At 39.1% G+C, this 19,507-nt stretch overlaps 1 protein-coding gene across 1 annotated transcript in view; it reads left to right on the top strand.

Annotated features, from left to right (window-relative positions):
• POU6F2 (POU class 6 homeobox 2) overlaps positions 1-19,507 on the top strand; it is a gene marked incomplete at its 5' end in the record, with an annotated part of 309,184 nt that overhangs the window by 203,053 nt on the left and 86,624 nt on the right. Inside the window, one exon of the mRNA XM_084212470.1 lies at positions 10,866-11,170. Coding sequence (XP_084068596.1) covers positions 10,866-11,170 — 305 coding nt within the window. The remainder of the gene's footprint in view (positions 1-10,865; positions 11,171-19,507) is intronic.

Below are 19,507 nucleotides of genomic sequence, written 5' to 3'. Positions count from 1 at the left end.
GTTCAAAGGTGAAGATTGCTGGAGTGCCATCAAAATTCCATAAGCTATAGAGAAGTAAATGTGTCTACAGCTGGTAGAGAGGAGAAGCTGTTGGGGCCTTATGTGCACAAAGAAAAGGTTCTGCATGAGAGCAACAGTGGTTGAACCACTGGAGATGATGGCCATAGGAGTTGCCATAGCCTATAGAAGGCTGGTCCTCTGTAGAGCTGGTCTTTCCAGACAGACTTTAGACAAACAGGAGTCCAAAACTGGCCATATTTTTGAAGACTGTGGGAGAGAGGGGAGAAAAGGGGTAGTGTTGTGGTCATGTTATGCTGGACCTAGCTCTGCCTTAAGGATGGAGGTGAAAAATTAGTTTTCCCCATGCTCCCTGGCACTTGGGTGGAAAATCAAAGGGACCCATATTCATTTCACTGTCATTGAAAACACACAGTAGAATAAAAATTCATAGTTGGCAAATGGAAAAGTTTTAAATTCATGATGGAAGAAACATTCATTTCCAAGCTTCTGAGCGAGCTATTAAAATCAACAGAGTAAAGACAAAATCCCTGGCACTGAAAATGAAAGGAACAGTCATTGTATCTACTTAGTTAAAAGTTGGCAAAACAAATCTAAAGTAGTGGTTTCAGATTTCCATGTGCACTAACTGTGCCAACTTTTGTTCTCAGCGTTGCCATGACAGAAAGTTCATCCCACTTGCTCAGTGCTTTTTCCACTAACTTTTAAAATTAGTAGTTAATTTAAGCAAAAAGCTAGATCCTGTATCGGCACTGACATGTATTTCTTTGTTTTGTACTGTTGAATGGTCCAGGCTTTTCATTAAAATACACTTTTTTGAAATAAGCTCATCTCCATTTAATTGGCATTGGAGTTAGTACAGTAAATATAGTAGTGATGTTTTAGTGCAGTAAATATTGTAGTAATGATAACTACACTAACTACTAAGTAGTGTAGTATTTCGACCTACACTAGTAAGGGGGCTTTTGCAAGAGGATGGGGAATTCACTAATTTCAAAAACAAGCGAATTTGTGAACAGCAAATTCTCTCCTCTTGCCCTCCAACCCCCAAACATCATTACCTATAGCAATGCATTAGGAATCAATTTCACATTATGACCAGTATTTTCATTATCATAAAAAATTTCTTAATTCTCTACAGTTTGAGGTAGCTTTTGCATTATTTTATGAAAAGGTGAAATATAACAGAAGAAAATTTTAAAAGAGACTTGTAGTTGTTTGGAAACGTCACACAATCCAGATGCATCACTGCCAGTATGTATTTATAGGGTGAATAAAATATGTCTGTTAGGATACATTCTCTTATGAATTTTCTGTATTTTTAGAGCAAATTCTGGAGGATTCGTTTTTAATTCTTAAAAGGATGCTAATAATAGAAGGTGTATTTAATATGTGTAATAGCCTTAATGCATTGGTAATGTTTTGTAGTGTCATTGAGATTTGATATAATTAACACAGCTGATGACACACAAACTCTTATTTTAAATATTTAATTATTCTGAATATTAAAATTGGGGCAATGTTGCCTTAAGGAAGGCAAAGACTAGCTTCTTGTTAGTTTTTTCAGAGAATGACAGGTTAGCAACCAAATTCAGCTTTTTTTCCATTAGCTGGTCTGGAAAAAGTATTTTCATTGATAATGGTGATAAAGTATTAGTTACTGCATCAAAAGGGTGCCAATATTCTGTTCAGAATGAATATATGTACATAAACAGTGAATCATTTTTGAATATATTTTTTGCCAATCCAAAATTCTTCCTTTACATCCTTTTGATTTTGTTCTCCTTCTATAACTAGGGACTCCGACTCTGTGTAAATAAATATATTATTTAAGTGGAAGTTCTTTTATTAATGTCTATGTCTTCCTTTCAAATTAAAAATAATTAACCTTGAAGAAGCAACTTAAGAGCCAAAGTAAGATCTAGATAGAGTTTGTTTAAAGGACTGCTCTTAACTGCTACTTTTCAGTGTTCAGAAATGTACAAATGACCAAACAGCTCGGGGTTTCCTACGTGCTTTTGGAAGCCACGAAGTGTACAGTGCATCGACTGGGCGGTGCAATGCACCTGCTCTTCGGGACTCCCCAGTCCTTCTCTCCAGCTCTGCATGGGTCTCATCCTAACAGAAGTGTGACTGACTTCACAGCCTGTGAATGAGGATTGACTATAAAATCTTCTCCCTAAGTCTCCCACCCAAATTCTTTACTGATGAGTAGTGGAATATGTAGCAGTATGTGAATAACCAGGTTGTTTATTCCATTGCTGAGCAGGAAATTAGGTGGACGGGAGCACATAAGCACCCAAAGAGCATCTAATTCACTGTTGCTGCACAAAGGTGATAGATGTCAAGCACAGCCAAACTAGGAGTAGCATCTGAAGCAGCGAGATGTTTGGCTGATGAACTGCAGAGACTGGAAAGAAATACCATATGCAGCCACTATGATTTTACTGCAAACTAAAACTGAGCAGTCAATCTGTGCCAAATACCAACTGCACAGTCTAGAACCATTGCTTCCCTACTGTTTATCTTTGTTTTGAATCTCTCTGCAAGTAAACAAACTAGAAAAAGGGATATAGGCAGATTGCCTCAAACTGACTTGAAGGCAGCTTAAATAGCACAAAAAGAAAGCAGCTACAGATACTATGGTATGTTTTGAAATGCACATAACTAAATGCAGTGTTTTTAATTATGCATGGCATATACTAAAATCATGGAAGATTCTTAAAAACAGCAGAATAGAGCTATTGAGAGTCAACAGTAGGCAAACAGCAGGTACCTTGCTGGTGGTACATACATTCCAGAATAGCTTGTGGTATGGCAGATTACCAAATTAAAGTTTGCCTCCCAGCGCTTCTATAATTTCTGGTGTGGAGGTAGTTGCATAGTGTGGAGAAACACTGGTCCCTCTTATCAGGAAAGAACACCTCTATCTTCTGCTCACATAGTGATTTACAGCATCTAGCACGGCACCTCTTCACCAACCTGTGCTTGAGATTGTTTCTGGACCACAGCTAATAAAGCAATGCCCCTTGTGACACAGACAAAGCTTTTTAGTCCATTTTTGTTCTTCTGTGCCTGGTGAAGAATACCACATTCAACGTGGTACTGCATTTGTGTCTCATCTGTTGATGAGTAGCGTTCAGTCCCTACACAGGGATAGGGAGCATTGCATCCATGTGTTTTCTTTTGCTTTGTGTTCTTCCCCACCTTTTTTACCCTGTTACTGCTATTTTAAATTTTTCATGTCTTGGTAAAAGCAGACGTTCAAGGCCATATTGAGAAAAACAGGGCCTGTTAACAAGGTTGAAGCTCAAGTCACTGCTCCGGCAGAGAATTTGTGTGCAGCAAGGTAGAACTGCCATTTTTGCACCTGGTTCTTGTAGTTGCTATTGTAGTTTTATTGATTGTAAAGAAAAGAAGAGGACTGTACTGCAAAGAAGAGGACTGTACTGCTTTTTTTCCCTTTCTCCTTATAGTGTATATGTTGCTGTTTTCTGAGTCATTCCATGGTCTCTTCTCACTGCTGTTCAGCTAACTGCTTTGGCTGGAATTCATACACAGAAACAGAATTTCCAGGTGCTTGACTCTTAGAGTTCTTAATAGAAAACAGAGTTTCAAGTCTGTTTCCTTCAGAAAAGACTGGAAGTGAAAATTGATAGAAACATGGTTACAATGAGCATCTGAGACATGAAAGCAAACACACATGCCAAGTCACCTGCTGGATACTGTAGCCTCTATTGCTTCCCAAGGTTGAGGCTGGGTTAATGTGACATTTATCCTATGCCATTCCCAGGATACTTTCACAAACTCAGCATAAGGACCAGCCTTTTAAACCACAAATATTTTGTTCCGTTATTTGATCATGTTATTAAAAAAAATTCCCTGCAAACACACACGTACAAAATACCCAGTACATTTCACTTACATAATTTTATTTTTAGTTAAGGAAACATCACTCATTTCAAAGACTCCTTGAAGAGATTTCTTGTAATTCCTGATCTTCAAAGAACCATTGCTGAAGCTACAGCTGGATAAATATTTCTTTGTCCAAAGAGCCATTTACCATAAACAATTATAGAAGATGCAATTGGAGATCTGTTACTCGAAAGAATACAAAATCACTATGAAGCCATCAAGCAGTTCAACAAGCTCCTCTTGATGAGACTTTGCCCCAAAGCCTCTCATAGGCGCACTGTCAGGACAAGTGGCAGGATACCTGGTGGGCTGGGGACTCTCTGAACTGTAGGGCAGGATTCTGCACAACCTCTTCCAAGGCTTCTGAGGCTGTATGTTGTTGCACTGCTTTTTCTGCAAGTATTGCTACTTTGAGTACATCAAACACTTAGTCTGCATAAGTTCCATTGAAATTATGATTCCCATCAATGTTAGAGCATCTGAAAAGTAAAGGAGAGCAAAAATAAGCTGCAGTTTCACTCATTAAAGGTTGTATATGCTGAGAACACCCAGATTTTGTCTTTTGTCCATTATAAATCATGGTCATTGTTCTCTGAGTCAGCAGACTGTTGTTTCAAAGTTAATTTTTTTGTGTCATTCATTCATTCCCAGTCATATCCCTTCAGCTGTGAAATCTTACATTGGGTTCTGTTGGCCTTTAAATGATAATCTTTTCACTGTCAATTAGTTTCTTGCTATGGAGTCCTGAAGATTTTTTTCCCATGAATTGGGGGGTTATCTTAAATTCTGGTTCACAGGAACATTGTTATGGGCTCAATATGGTCTGGAAATCCGCTGTGTAGGAATACCATGCCACTTAAATTGATTTTTCTATTCTGTTCTTAGACAATCTGGGACTGGTTCTGCACTCTGTAATTAGAAAACTGCTTTTATCTGGGATAAGGACTTAATTGGAAGATCCTACCCCCAATCACAAAAAAAAAAAAAAAAAAAAAAAAGGTAAAATTTAGAAATTTAGTATATCTAGTTTACTTGTTTGACACACAGACTTTGGCATTCAAACACTTATAGTGTTGTCATACTATGCTTAATTGCCTGTCTTTGAATGAGAATCCCAAGACAAGTCATCCTGATTGATCTCCTGTGTCTTGATGATACCCTGACTCCAGTTAACGCTTCAACCATTTGTACAATGTGAGACCTAAGGTCCCATTTGAACTGAGAAAGTAAATGGCTTATTAAAGTCTAATTTCTCCAGCTTGTTCTTGTCTTTGGGCATTTTAAATAGGTTAATGCAATTTTTACAATACACTCAGGGAACTTTACTCACAGACTACTGCCATAAAATAGAGGAAAATAGCCCCTAGATTATCTTAAAATGGAAATTATTCCAAATATACTTGTCCTGATACTTAGTCAAGCTCTCCACCATAGAACTTTTTCTTCTTCTTTTTTTTTTTCCCCTCAAGATTTTAGTGGATTATTGTACATTTCAAAGTTTGATAGGGAAGAAAAAAAGTCAGATTTATTTAATGCTGCAGATCATTTTTCAGGGAAGCTCCAGCATTCATCAAAACGTAGAGACACCACAGGCACCATATAAATTATGATGGTTTTCTTCTTAATACTTCCTTTTTATTGCCTACATTCTTTAAAGTGAATTTAGTGCTCATGAACGATGCTGGATACGACGACACTAGAAAGTGAAGTCCTCTGTTTATGTGCAGAATTGGTGCAGAGGACTATTGGCAATACAAGTTTCTCCCTATAACCCCATCTGTGTTTTGCAGCTGTAACCTTGAGGGATCACCTTTAGGAGCAAGGAGATGACTTGATCCGTGTACTCGTTCTATTCTTAGGCTCTCTGCTGAAAGTGCAAATAAAGATGCCAATTGATGCCATTCAAGACCATAGTCTTCCTCATTAGATGTTGTGAGACCATCAATTTATTACCTTGACTGTGTGGCAAACTTTTTCTAATGCAGGCAGGCTCTCTGTGGACATCTGTGTATGAATAAGACTTCTATACATTGAATACATCTTCTGTATGTTAGAAACCATGGAAAAGCACCATTAAAGTGCGATGACTTTTGTTCCCTATATTGACCTAGGCTGAATTTGAGCTAGTGATTTAGAAAGAATATGCTCTGTATCCCATTACTAATCTCTTCAGCCACAATTCCAACCCTTCAGGGATTTTTATTTTTTTTTTTCACAAAGAGGATGCTAACATATTTAAAAGAACTCACATTTTACTCTCAAAAGGAAAATCTGAGCATATGGAAAAACACGGGTATATGGCTAACCTAGCCCTCATTACCCAGGGGGGAGAGAATGTAAATGCTGGCTTGCATTAGATTGTTCAGTGTGTGTATTCAGTCTTTAGAAATCTGTTTCATAGAAAAGAAAGGCATAAACCTCATTAGAAGAGAAACAACAGGGTGGAAAAAAAAGCGAGCCATGTCAGTTCAAACGCAAGTCCAGATGCTAAAGTTAGTTACACTTTTCAGTTTAAGGCAATGCAAATCCATTCTCCATTACAGGGGAAGTGGAAAAAGGCATTAAGCCCTTGAAATGGCAGGAGTCAAGTTCTGTGCTCAGTCAAATAGGAAAAGGTTTAATGTATGATTTTCTTCTTTTTAGTCCATTGTACATTGTATCAAGGCACTGAAGAACAACTATGCAATTATGTAAATAGGAGGAGAGAAGCTAGAGTAACACAATTCTTTGTAAGCTAAAATTGTTTCTTATTCCTGCTACCCCTCCTTCCTCTTTGCACAGAAACAAACATACACAAAACATTAACAAAATAAATCAGAATTTATATGAAGGTTATCCACAAGAGCAGATTCTAGATACAATTTGAATCACTGAATATTAATTTGATCTTCTGCCAAGTGCTGTAGAGGTCTTAAGAATCCGAGTTTATATTGTGAAGGAAAGGTTTAAAAGGAGTCCTAATTTTAAATTGTTTTCATTATATAAACATTTGTGAGCACACTTATGTTCCTTGCTTTTTGGAGAATCATGATTAAACTTTAAAATGTATGTTTTAACCTAAAATAAAGCCAGGGATATTCCCCTACTTATGTCACAATATGTTAGCCAGAGGCAGCAGACAATTGCTACTATTTTCCTTTAATCAGGCTTGGGAAATGAAGACAGAGCCTCTTCAGTTTGCCCACTACAACAAAGCTTCACTCATCCCCCTGTCATGGATCAGACTGCTTCTTTCAGCATGGTTGCCTCAGAGGTGAATTTTCCCCATTGTAACACTCTATTTGGCAGAAGGGCATTTTCATTTCATTTTAGTTTCCTGTGTAGGTAACCAGCAGAGGAATAGAATATGAAATGACACATTTTGTGTGAATATTGTAAATGCATGGCAACACTATGCCTGAGGTATCCCCAGAGAAAGTCAAGGAGGAGTATATACCTTAGGTCATAACTTTGTCTAATCCACAAAGTAGCCTGAGATCTGTGACAAGTATTGCAGTAGATGACCTAGGAAATCAGAAAGCTTGCTTTCACTGCCTCTTGACCATTGATTTCCACCACTTAACTCCATGCCTCTCATTCTGATGCAAATGCTTTGGTACCATGAATAAGTATAGTCTGCTTAAAGTAGGATCATAAACCATGGGGTGATCTCATGGAAAGTCTGCCACAACACCACAGCAAGCCAGAAGTTTGTTGAACCACAGGTTTTGAAACCCTATGTGCCATTGTTTCTTCATAGATATCAGTTATATTTACCAGCATCTTGGATACCTGGAATATATCCAACACGTATTTTTTTAGGGAGAGTTGAAATGTCACACAGCTTTTGTGGATTTTCCTCACAGTTTTTTATTGCTTGCATACATTTTTAGTTGTGCATCTCTTTTAAAGTGATGTACTTTATGTTGAACTTTTTACCGTAAAAAGAACTTTCTGCAATTCTTTGCAAGCCTTTTTAATTCTTGAATGCAATTGTGAAAGTAGCACTTTTCACTAAAATATGTCAAAGTTTTACCCAGCTGTTAGCCAGTAAGTCATAAAAAGATTCCTGTGAGGTAGGCAGTGCATGTTATCTTTTATACATGCAGACATAGCACTGTTGTACCACCTGAAATTCCATCAGGCTCCAAGCTCTGCAGAAAGTGACAAATGCTAGACAGGTATACTATTTATAATGGATGAGCTATGCAGGCAAGTTCTGGGAGTTGGATTGGATTGGATTTGATTGCAAACAATAATATGACACAACCCCTGCTGTGGATAGTACACACATCGTGAGAGGCAGTGCAATCTGGCAGCATGAACACCAGACTACAGGCATCATCCCAAGCCCTAAATCCAGCTTCATGGTACACCTACTGTGTGGCTTCCGGAACACCTTTTCGGATCTAACCATCCTTCCAATTCCTTATCTGTTTGTTTAGCAGCAGCATGTTAAACAATCATACCTCTCTAAGCCACTTCAACACAATTTATAGTGCAGCATGATGATGGGCTTCAGAGAGGCTTTTTAAAGGAATGACATGAAAACACAAGAATTTATTTGAATAATTTTGTGCAGTTGCTGGCAATAAACTTGGAAAATTTTCCATGAAGTAATTAATCAGATTGTCCTTCAGGGAATATCTCCTACCCCAGCAGGAATGTTTTAATTTCCAGTACAAAAGTGAATGGTAGAATATCAGTCTTCCTGCTTTCACCAATATTCAAGTATTGAGCAGTACTGAAGGCAAAGCTTTTCTAGTCCTAGATGAGGAGGTTTTGTCTCCTCCTGTCCAGTGTGCACACACAATATAAAACGGTCCCTCATGTCTCTTCATGAGCCATGTGGATTAGAATTTATGCTTCTGTGGGATGTCATTTAATTCATTTCTGTGTTGGAATCTGTGGATGCAGTAAGGTCAGTTTGAAGTCTTGGTTCTGGTTATCAGTGGTTCATCCAGTCTGCTGAGCTATAATAGGTGAAGAAATGGCCCGCACAATAGAAAGAGCTGGTCTAGATTACTTATTTCCTTGTGGGAATGGTAAGGGTCTTTCTGCCTCTACAGATAGAATTGGTAAATGGTTTTCCTTGCCATCTGAGATGATTCATGCTATGAATCATTAATTAATCTATGCCATTGCTTTCTTATATACACACCTTCTTTGTTCTCACATGCCTTGGATTATATTTCCACTCACTACCCTGTTAGCTTTGGGGCATTTAGGTACAAATTCTCATTGGAAAATTGAGGGCAGTGTTCCCTTACTTCTCAAGGGTGATTTCTTTTGCATGAGATACCATGCCTGTTTTTAATCTGGTCACTCTGCCTTGTGTTGAAACACAAAACTTCCATGAGTAATTTTCTTGATATAAATATATTGGTATTATCAGTCCTCCTCTATATTATTAGGATTCTTGGTTAAAGTCACGTACACATGGCTATAATTCTTGTTAAAGCATATTTCTAGTTTGTTTCCTGCATCTGATGAAAGAAAATTTAGAGCAGCTATGAGAATGGGAATGGAGAGCCAACAGCTCTTCCTATCAGCTCTTCCTATCTAGTCTTATACTCTTCCTTCTTACAGCCTTTTCTGGTTTACCCTTTCTGCCTCATCTTTCTCCATTGTCTTTTCTTTTTTCTTTTTCTTATTCCAGTTTATGGCTCATTGATTTCTTAAGTTCCACCAAGACCTCAGGTTCAGCCTCAGGGCACAGACATCTAGAAAGCTGAAATAGGGATGTTGGCATGAAAAGAAAGTGGAGATGACGTGGCTTTATCTGCCAGTCTACAAATAGCTTGGTCAACAGAGTTTCTGGCCATGAAATCTGAGTGCCATTTTAAAAAGAAATTTAATTCATTCCCAATTTACTTTTGCTTCTCTGGATAGAAATTAGAATACAGGGTGGTTCTGGCAAAGCAGTATACAGAGTGAAAAATATCATAATGACCTTGCAAGTTGTTTCTCTTGGGATCTTATAGCTAACTAATTCAACCCTTAAGATGTTGATTAACATCTCTGTGGCTGGAGACCCAGGTGCATTCAGGGCATAATCCCAGAAAGCATCCGTTTTCTGTGTTGCTCTTGCTACAGCTTAAAGCTGTTCTTCCTTAGTGACATCCCTATGACACACTTCCTGTCTTTCTGAATTTAATGAAACTCTTAGTCAGTTTGAAATTGTCTCTGGGAAATTAAGTTTGCCCTTTGTGCCAGCAGGTTGATGTGAGCCATGCACTTCCAAACATCATGTTTGAAGCATATGCTAGCAAAGCACAACAGATCTTAACTATCAGGAGTAAGTGAGCAGTGCAAGTTACAAGAAGGAATTTATAGCTTTTAGATGTGAATTATAAGAAGCAGTCCTTATTTCAGAGAGACACACATTTTATTAGGTATTTTTTGCTCCCTAGGCATCGCACAAGAAATTTCACAGCTGAATGTTTTATTTCCTGATACCTACTGCATAATGACATGGCAAAGTTCTTTTTAGAGTATCCTTTATTTTATGACTATGGCTTTCTCCTCCTTTACATAACAGCACTGCTTCATGTTATGAGTTCTTGCTATACTTACAAGTACAGTGACAATGTGTTCCTCTGTTCTATAGGCAGAGAATATTCCCATTGGCTTCACTGGTAAGCTTGTCTGAGCCCCTCTTGGTCAGCTCTGAGCCCCATCCTGTGGGCAGATCTCTAGCCCTTTCCCTTTCAAAGGTTTGCTTTCATTGCCCCCAGGGAAGTCTGGCTCTTTACCACAGAATTACACAGCCAGAACCACAGGCTATTATTGATGGCAGCAATTTCCTCCCACATCCTGAAGTCTAGGGCCAACTGTCCTCTAAGGAGTGTGCCCCTCAAAGTAACAGAACCAGAATTTTATCCAGAATACTTTTAAAGTAGTAGGTATTTACTGAAACTTGTATAATTCCCTTCCCTCTCTTCAATTCACAGCTACCTCATCCCTGAACTCCCAGCTTCAACAGCTTCAGCATCTTCAGCAGCTCCAGCATCAACAGCAGCAGCAGCAGCAAAGCCAGCAGCAGCAGCAAGCTCAGCAGGCACAGACTCCACAGCCAACCCAGCAGAGCCAGCAATCACAGCCACAGCCATCAGCACCACCACAGCAGAACCAAACACAGTCCCAGAGCCAGAGCCAACCACCTGCAGCCTCACAGTCCTCCAGCTCCCCTCAGAAACCCAGCCAGTCACCAGGGCATGGCCTTCCATCTCCTCTCACTTCACCAAATCCATTGCAGGTAGGACACTACATACAATTCCCTAAAGGTCTTAAAACAGCATGTGCATTCTCTCTCACTGTAAGGGGAAACAGAGCAAAGGCTATACCCTCTGACCACACAGGATGAGAAATTCCACCTTGTATTACTCAATCCTTTTGGGCATTCAGCTTAGAACAGCTACAAGGCCTAATGAACCAGAAAAACATACCTAATGATGGTTCTAGGATGCTGCTTCCTCAAGAGTAAATGTCTTTTGCTTTTAAAGTCTCAAGCTGTAAAACCTATAGAAAACTCTTTAATTTTTTTCCACAGATTCATCATGTGACATTCGCAAAAGACATTTGCCCATCAGTCACCCGTTAGGATAATTAGGAGGGTAACAATATTAGCAGTTCATTAGGAGGTGATCCTGAGTGTCAGCTTCTGCTGATGGACATGTGCAAGGCGTGGATGTGTTACCTCTCCTCTGGAAATTACAGTCCGAATTTTTATCCTGCTAATAGGTTCCAAAGCTAAGGATGCCAGTTAATGCCATTCATTGATGCTCACTCAACATCATGGTTATTTTTTAACAGATCAGCAGCTACCATATCCATACTGATGCTCAGCTCTGCCCAACTTAGAAGTTCTGGGCAGAAACAGGAGAGGTCTGGTCCAGTGGTCCCATTTTCTTAGAGCTGGGTGTTCTTGCTCTACATGTGTCGTGCTACATTCACACTGTGCAAGAACAGCTTTGACTGTACCTGTAAGTAGTGTGATTCTGAACACCAGGGTAGTCTGTGAAGTGAGTGGAGTCTTATTCACCAGGCAGTGAAACTGCACTTAGAAACCAGAAAAGTCTCTATCAACTTTAGTCTTTAAATTCTGAGACACCGCTTAAAATATTTTATCCCCACTGATGGATTTGGATCCATTTCCTGCAGAAATAAAACTGCATTAGCTTAATAATTAAACAATCCTTTTTTAGACAATTAAGGGAATTGGTTTACAAGAAGCTTTTCTTGTATGTGGCCAGTTAAACCTGCATTAATCTGAGCTTCAACTAAATTGCATCAAATCTGATTTTTTAAAATGGTTTAGATAATAGACTTAAAAGTCTGCAGGAGATGTGTCCTTGCTTGCTGAACTTTTTCTTAGTGTAGAGAATAATGCTTCTAAAGCCTCTTCTCTGTATTGTCTTAAAGACTACATATGCATCACTTAATGCCCCATCTATCATGTTAGTGAGTGCTTTGGGGATTTTTTGTATGCAGATTATTGACATTCAGAGACACAGATATTTTCAGGGGAGCTTCTGTTACATTTTATTGCCTTGGTACAGCTGTAATGTATGCACACTAACTGTACACATGATATTTTGCTAAAACTGCCTGCTAAATATTGTGTTTCAAAAGTCATTAAGTTCTACAAACAAAGCAAATGCACACATAAATTAGAGTTGGAGTTGGGAAGAAGTTGGATTATCTCAGACAACATACCTCGAGAGGGTTGTACCAACTGAATCTGAGGTCTTAACTTGTATACAGCCTTTGGTCCCAATGTAAATCTCAGATGAATGTTGGTATTTTCAGTCCCATCTGTGATCTTTCAGGTGCTTTTAACTGTTAGCTTCCCTAGATCACCTCTCATTTTCAGAAGTACAATAAAAGTAAGTAAAAGCTTTCCTGTTAGATGCCAATGACAATACTTACACATGATTCCTTGGCATATCTCTCTAGCATCCTCATGCTCACAACTACCTGTGTGAGGGCAGTCTGGTACGGGCAGACAGCAGAAGTGAAAGAAGGGAACCAAGTACTGTGAGGTGGTTTTAGTTCAAATACTATCCCTTGAATGTTTTAGGAATTGGGATTAAACTTAATGAAATACACCAGTGTGAGAGATCTGGCATTTCCCCTGGGCTGAGCTCAGCCGGTGCTGCCAAGCCAGTTGCATGTCTGGTTCACTTTCAGAACAGTAATGAAGGAATTAGAAGTCATTAGGTGTTAGTTCTGGCTCAGCATTAAAAACTTGCTAATAAATTGTTGGATAAGTAGTTTTAATGGTCTTTTCTCTCTGATCCTCACCATTTAAATAGCCATGAAATCACAAAGTTTATTTGCAGATACAAATACGCTGTGTACTGGCAATCACAAGAGAAGCCAGAATTGAGCCCTCTGTATATAGGGTCTTCTAGCCATCTCTACAGCATTTCTACAGCAAGTTCAATACAGCTTAAGCTTCCCGAGAAGTGATTAAAACTTGAAGCATGCTCTGTCATATTACCAGGAATTCTGAGACACTTTTATATGCAAACAAGTGACACAGAAATATTTCCAGAGGAACTGATGTTTTACTTTGTATATGGTTGTTTGGGTGCTTTTCTAAATCAAAGCAGTGGTAACATCTCCTCCATGAAATTTGTCATTCCATTCTAAATCCTGCAGAGAAAGGCTGCCTTATCCTTGTACATCCATCTTGAGTGTTGGATCTGAAATTATTTTCTTTTACACAGGCAGTTTTAAAAAAAACAAATAAACAAAAGGAGGTAGCGCATGTTTGGGAGCAGTTCCTCATAATAGCTGCTTAGAATGTGGATTTTTTAATGTTCAGTGCTCCAATGAAAATCAACCTGAAACAAAAGTCAGAGGTAGTATGTCCTCTAGGGTAATGTTCTTTATGACTAGAGTGAGATGGATTTTGTTTGAAGAATATTAAGGGAATAAAGAACAACTAAGTTAAAGTTTGACAGCTAAAATTTCATTTCTGAATTCTTGACTTTTTTCATGTGGGCTTTATCCTCTTACATTATTCAAGATCTGTCTGAAAGATATTAGTTTAAAAAAATGCAACCTCAAAAAATTGTCACGGAAAGTCAGTAATTCAGGAGGATGATTGTGTTTGTTTCAAAAAACTGAAGGATAACAGCAATTACATCTCAAAAGGTACAGATGCTGTCATGTCCTTCAGAAGGTAAATTAAATGAAAGTGACTTGCTTAGGTATATCTGTGTGAGGTACTTTGCTAGGTGATCAGAAATTAATAATGCCGGTGCAGTGTATACCAGCTAAAAGTCTCAGAATTATTCTTATCAGATTATTCTGTAATAATTTTATCACTATGCTTTAAAGCATTCAGTGGGCTGGACTGTAGTTACAAAACTGCTTTGATGGGGTCTTTTAATGATTGTGTAGAAACATGTAAAGCCTCCCTTTAGGTTCCAGGATATGAATTTTTTGCTAACATTAATGAAGATGCTCCAGATTTACACTGATAAAAGCCAAACACTGCAGAACCAGGGTCATTGTTGATTTGCAAGAGACAACAACCAGAGAAGAATTTTTAAAAACTGAGCTCTCTTTCAGGAAGTGGTGGGTTAGGCAGATGACAGAAGGCTTTCATACCTCCCTTCTAAAATGGTGAAATTCCTCATAAAGATAATCACAGTCTGATGTTTATTTTCATTTTGGCAATTGATTGAGACAAAGCAATCCAGAGGCAAAAGACAACCTATCTCACATTGTAAGTTGAGGACTTCAAAACCTTTACATCTGGGAAAATATACCTCTCCAAATATGCTTATCCTGTGAATGTTTAGTGTTATTACATGCAAAATTTATGAGTTCTTGAATGGTCATCATGTTGCAACTTCAAAGCATAGATATCTCTGTAAGATAGAACATCTTACAGAGTTTCCATGCAATTAAAATTTTGGAGTCATAAGAACTTGATTATATGCAATATAAAATCAGATTATCATAGTACTAAGTAGCTAATTATTCTACTTGACTATCAGAATAAGGTACTTTCAACCAGCAAAATATATTTCGATGGCTCCAAAAAAAAATTGTTAGCTTCTGGTGCTGACTCTCGCTGTATGTTTTTGAGAAATGGATAAGATGAATGTACACATAGCCAGACCTGCAAAGGGAGTGCTACACTATGGGAATAGAAGAATTCTCAATGATTTCTACTGTTCTGTTTGTGTGTGAGTAGAAACAGACAAACAGGAAATCCCCCAGAGATTTTCTTACTGTAAAATTATTCTGACCATTTTCAGAACTCTTTCCTGAAGATTCTCTTTTTGTCACAGAAGTCTGCCTACAATAACTGCAGCTGTTGGAAGATGATGAGTGAGAAAAAATAACAATAAAAATAAGGAAGAAGGGAAGTGAGGAGATGACAACAGCACAAAAATCTTCCAAGTAATAGCAAACTTTAGGATACCAAAACCAGAACCTCCTTCAGATTAAATTTTCATACTAATCTTAAATAATGTATTTGGAAACTCAACACTTTTATAACAAAGGAACAAAGAAAAGCAGAAAGGCTGAAATACTCAGCTGCAAATGAGGGAGAATATATACACAGATGACTGAGGCTCCAGTAGTCACACAAAACAAACTCCCCCTTCCCTTTCCACCTACCCTCATTCACTGGTTAGCTTCTCATTAAGGCAAAATCAGCTTTGAAGAAATCTCAATATTTTCTGAGACTTGGGCATATTTGCATTAAGATACAGAAGTCACAAGTCTGTCAGCTTGATAAAGGCCAGTTTTTCAAGGATTATCTTCATGGTCTGTCTTTATGATTGTGTTTGCATCAAAGACTTGTTATGTTTTTCACATGTTTATTGACTCCTGAGATTAAGAAAATTTGATTGAAATTATGACACCAGTAATCCCACTGAGTCTGGTGGGTTGCTTTGTTTTGCAAAAATTATCTAACTTCCTCTGCATAAGATACTCTGCAATGTATGACTGATTGAATCTGTTCCCAAGTTGCTTAGTAATCAATTTGACAAAAATGTATTTTATGAATGGTGAGTAAATGCAGTGCTTCACATCCATTGTCCAAAATCTCCTAATTTTTGGTATCAATAGGGAGTGAGATAACCCACATCACAAGGCGATAGGTGATATAGACAAGAAGACATTTATTTGATAAGGTTCATGCCCATCACCTGATGAGAGTGAGCCAGTTGAAGTGCTGATCTTGGGTGGATCTCCAGGAGATACTGACAAGACCTAGGTCTCAGCTCTAAACTGATGGCATGGAAAGTCCCCTGCAGTCAGCTAAATTGAGTTAAGCTTGGTGATCTGTTGAAAATACTTTGTTTCTTTCATCCGTTGTTCATTTCAAACTGAAAGAGTTGAACACCTTGTCGACAGTTTGGATTTCTGTGTATTGCTATAGTATTGTAAAGACTTTTGTGGGTTGATAAATGTGATTTCATGGGCAGAACAAGCAAGTACTTGTGTAAAAAACTGGCGAGGAAGTCATGGTACTCATGTTCCACACACACATGCTTATTACCCACTGCAAATGCCGTTGTGGCTCAGGCACTCTCCTTTTGGTTTAGTGCTCTTCTTTTTGCCAGTGCACACAGACATTACAGTTCACAAAGCTGAGCTCTGTTGAGAAATTGTTGGGCTTGAGTTTCAGTGCCACCAGAGCCTCCTTTCTTCTTTTCCTCTTACCTCTTCTGGCACATCTATGGCCATACTCATCCTTTCTGGGTCTTCCACCAGCTGGCCTGCCCTGATATGACAACATGGCACTTTATCCTGGCTGGACACTCCTCTGCACTGCGCTGTACCCTGGTCCTAGTGCACAGTGCAGAGACATGCCAGCTGGTTTCCTGCTAGAGCCAGCTTGTTTGAGGGCTGCTAGTACTCATGTCTCCCTGGAGACTCATGAGTGTCTTTTCCACAGAAAATCTAGTTTCAGTTGTGTGTAAGACTTGTGTCCATCCACACAGTGAGCAGGATTCTAGATGTTATTCTCCACAACAGTCTTTCTTCTTCCAGTAGTTCACTGCTTTTTGGGGTCTTTAAGGCATTGGGAGTTCCCCCTGTAAAGCTGTTTAATACTGCATTTAAAAAGAGCAGTGATGTTTAAACACTCTCAAACAGACTTTATAAGCACATCTTCTCATTTCCTGAGGAAACCTTCTCTGAGATAGAGCACTGGCTGGCTGGTCCGTCCAAATATACTCTGCAGCTGTTTCTATTTCAGAAGCACAAGGAGGACTGGTGTCTGACTCACATTCAAAGCAAAGGAAATTAATCTTTGAGCAAAACAACTGGCATTATTAGCACCCAAGGGGCAGATGCTGAGGCTAATAACGGAAACCATTTGCTAGAGAATTCTCTGAAGTAGAGGAGAGTGGAGCTGTTTGCCCAGCAAACAGCTTGCTCTGGCTTCTGAAATGGGAGCATTTAATAAACTCCCTAAAGCAACTGAAGTATTTAATACATGGGAAAATAAATAAATAACATCATCCTAGAACAAATTTGGGAAAGGGTACATATCCCATTAGGTCTTCTATTTACATAGCCTTTCTAGGTAGAGAGTAGGACCCTTGGGGATCTTAAGGACAGAAAAAGTTGACACAGCCTCTCAGATACCCTTATAAATCAAGTTGATCTGTTCTGTTAGCATTGACTTCTCCTAATTTTTTTTCAGTCATATTTCCAAAAACTTTTAAAGAAAGTAGAGAATATCCTAAAGCATTACTTTATTTTCCCCTATATTTCATATCCCCCATCTCTTTGTATTAAAAAAATGCAGGTCACCACAGGTTTCTAGTCTTGCAGGAAAATAATTTTTCTACTTGGAAGCAAGTGGACTGAGTGAACACTGAGAACCTGGTGGGCTTGGGTCTAATTGAATCTGAGGAGTAAGGTATTGTAAGTGGTATAGCCCTGATGTTATATCATTAAGGCTCATTGCGCAAAAAAGCACCTAAAAGAGGTTGCTCAGGTCCTACATACTGCCACGGGAAAAAAGAAAAAAGCCTCTCTAGATTGTGTTTTAAATTTTAAAATTAAGCATTTTTGGCAGTATTGTTGAGATCTATTGGAGTGTCCACTTCTGGATACTGCTGGTGGTTTTAGCAGATGCAGGTGTTTAAGAAGAGTAATATTTTTTCCTTTTTATTGGTAGCCAGAATGTTTTGAGAGAGTAACTAAGCACAGGCCTGGAGATTATGAAATTTGCTTAAGTGTTAATGGGTTGATTGCTGAGTTACAGTCTGCCGTCTTTACTGGAAATTGATTGACTAGTGCTGCAGGTCTTCACACTTGACGCTCGGATTTGACTCGAAAATTCTGCCAAGTCTTTTACTCTGAAATTTATCTTAATTAGATCTGAAAGACCTGCCACAGCAGAATAGTCACACCGATTAAAATGAAAAACAGGAGAAATTACTGATCAAATTAATCATAATGTCGGGTTACAGCTGTAGGTCTGATGTAATTTGCCACTCCAGTGAGTTACATCGGCCCAGGCAGAGGAAAGAGAGCTGGTTTTACGCTGATCCGTAACACCAGGCAGCTTCAGGCAGCCCATCAGGATGCTTGTTCCTTTCATTCTCTTGGCTTATTCTGACCTTAGAGCTGCAACTAGAAACAATTTAGGCAAAAGAAAAAATATCCTTTTATTGAAGCGGTTAGACTGGAAACATGAGCTTTCCAATCCTTCATTTTTTGCCCTTCTCCACCAACTTTCTACTTTTGTTTGAAGTAATTAACAATTATGTGAAAACTGGAAAACTAATAAGTCAGAGGTCACCACCTCAGACACAGTCAGAAAATGTGTCTTTCTAAGAACTCTTTGTGGGTTAGGACATGAGAAAATTAGGATCATTTAAACAAATGGGCATTTAGCAGTACATGTCCTTCTGTCATGGTTTGACACTGGCCAAACTCCAGACACCCACAAAAGCCACTCACTCACCCTCCCTTGCCACAGCTGGACAGAGGAGAGAAAAAAAGTTCAGCAAAGGGTTCATGAGATAAGGACCAGAGGAAACACTGCATGGGCAATGCAGGTTCAACTTAGAAGTACAAAGTGAATTTGTTACTAACAAAGTCAGAGATGGATAATGAGAAGTAAAATCAACCCTTAAAAACACCTTTTTCCCCAGCCCCTCCCTCCTTCCCACCGACAGCGCAGGGAGACAGGGGGCTGAGGGTTTTGGTCAGTTTGTCACCTGAGGTTTTGTTCTGCTGCTCAGGGAAGGGAATCATTCCCCTGCTATGCCGTGGGGTCCCTTCCCACAGGAGACAACTCTCCATTAACTTCTCCAACCTGGTTCCAATCTCATGAGCAGCAGTCCTGCCAAAACTGCTGCAGTGTGAGTGCCTCCACAGGGAACAGTCCCCCCAAAACTGCTGCAGTAAGGGTCACTCTTCCATGGAGGGCAGTTCTCCAAGGACAGGCTGTTCCAGCCTGGAATCAGGGCCCCCCTCTCTCCACCGTGTCTCCCACTGGATCACAGCCTCCTCCAGGCATCCACCTGCTCCAGTGTGAGCGCCTCCCCCACGGGCTGTGGGTGGATCTCTGCACCCCCCATGGACCCCCATGGGCTGC

The sequence above is a fragment of the Fringilla coelebs genome (genome assembly GCF_963513975.1).
Source record: "Fringilla coelebs genome assembly, chromosome: 1".
Taxonomy (NCBI): Eukaryota; Metazoa; Chordata; class Aves; order Passeriformes; family Fringillidae; genus Fringilla; species Fringilla coelebs.
The sequence above is the reverse complement of the archived record's forward strand: the minus strand, read 5'-3'. Positions and strand labels throughout refer to the sequence as shown.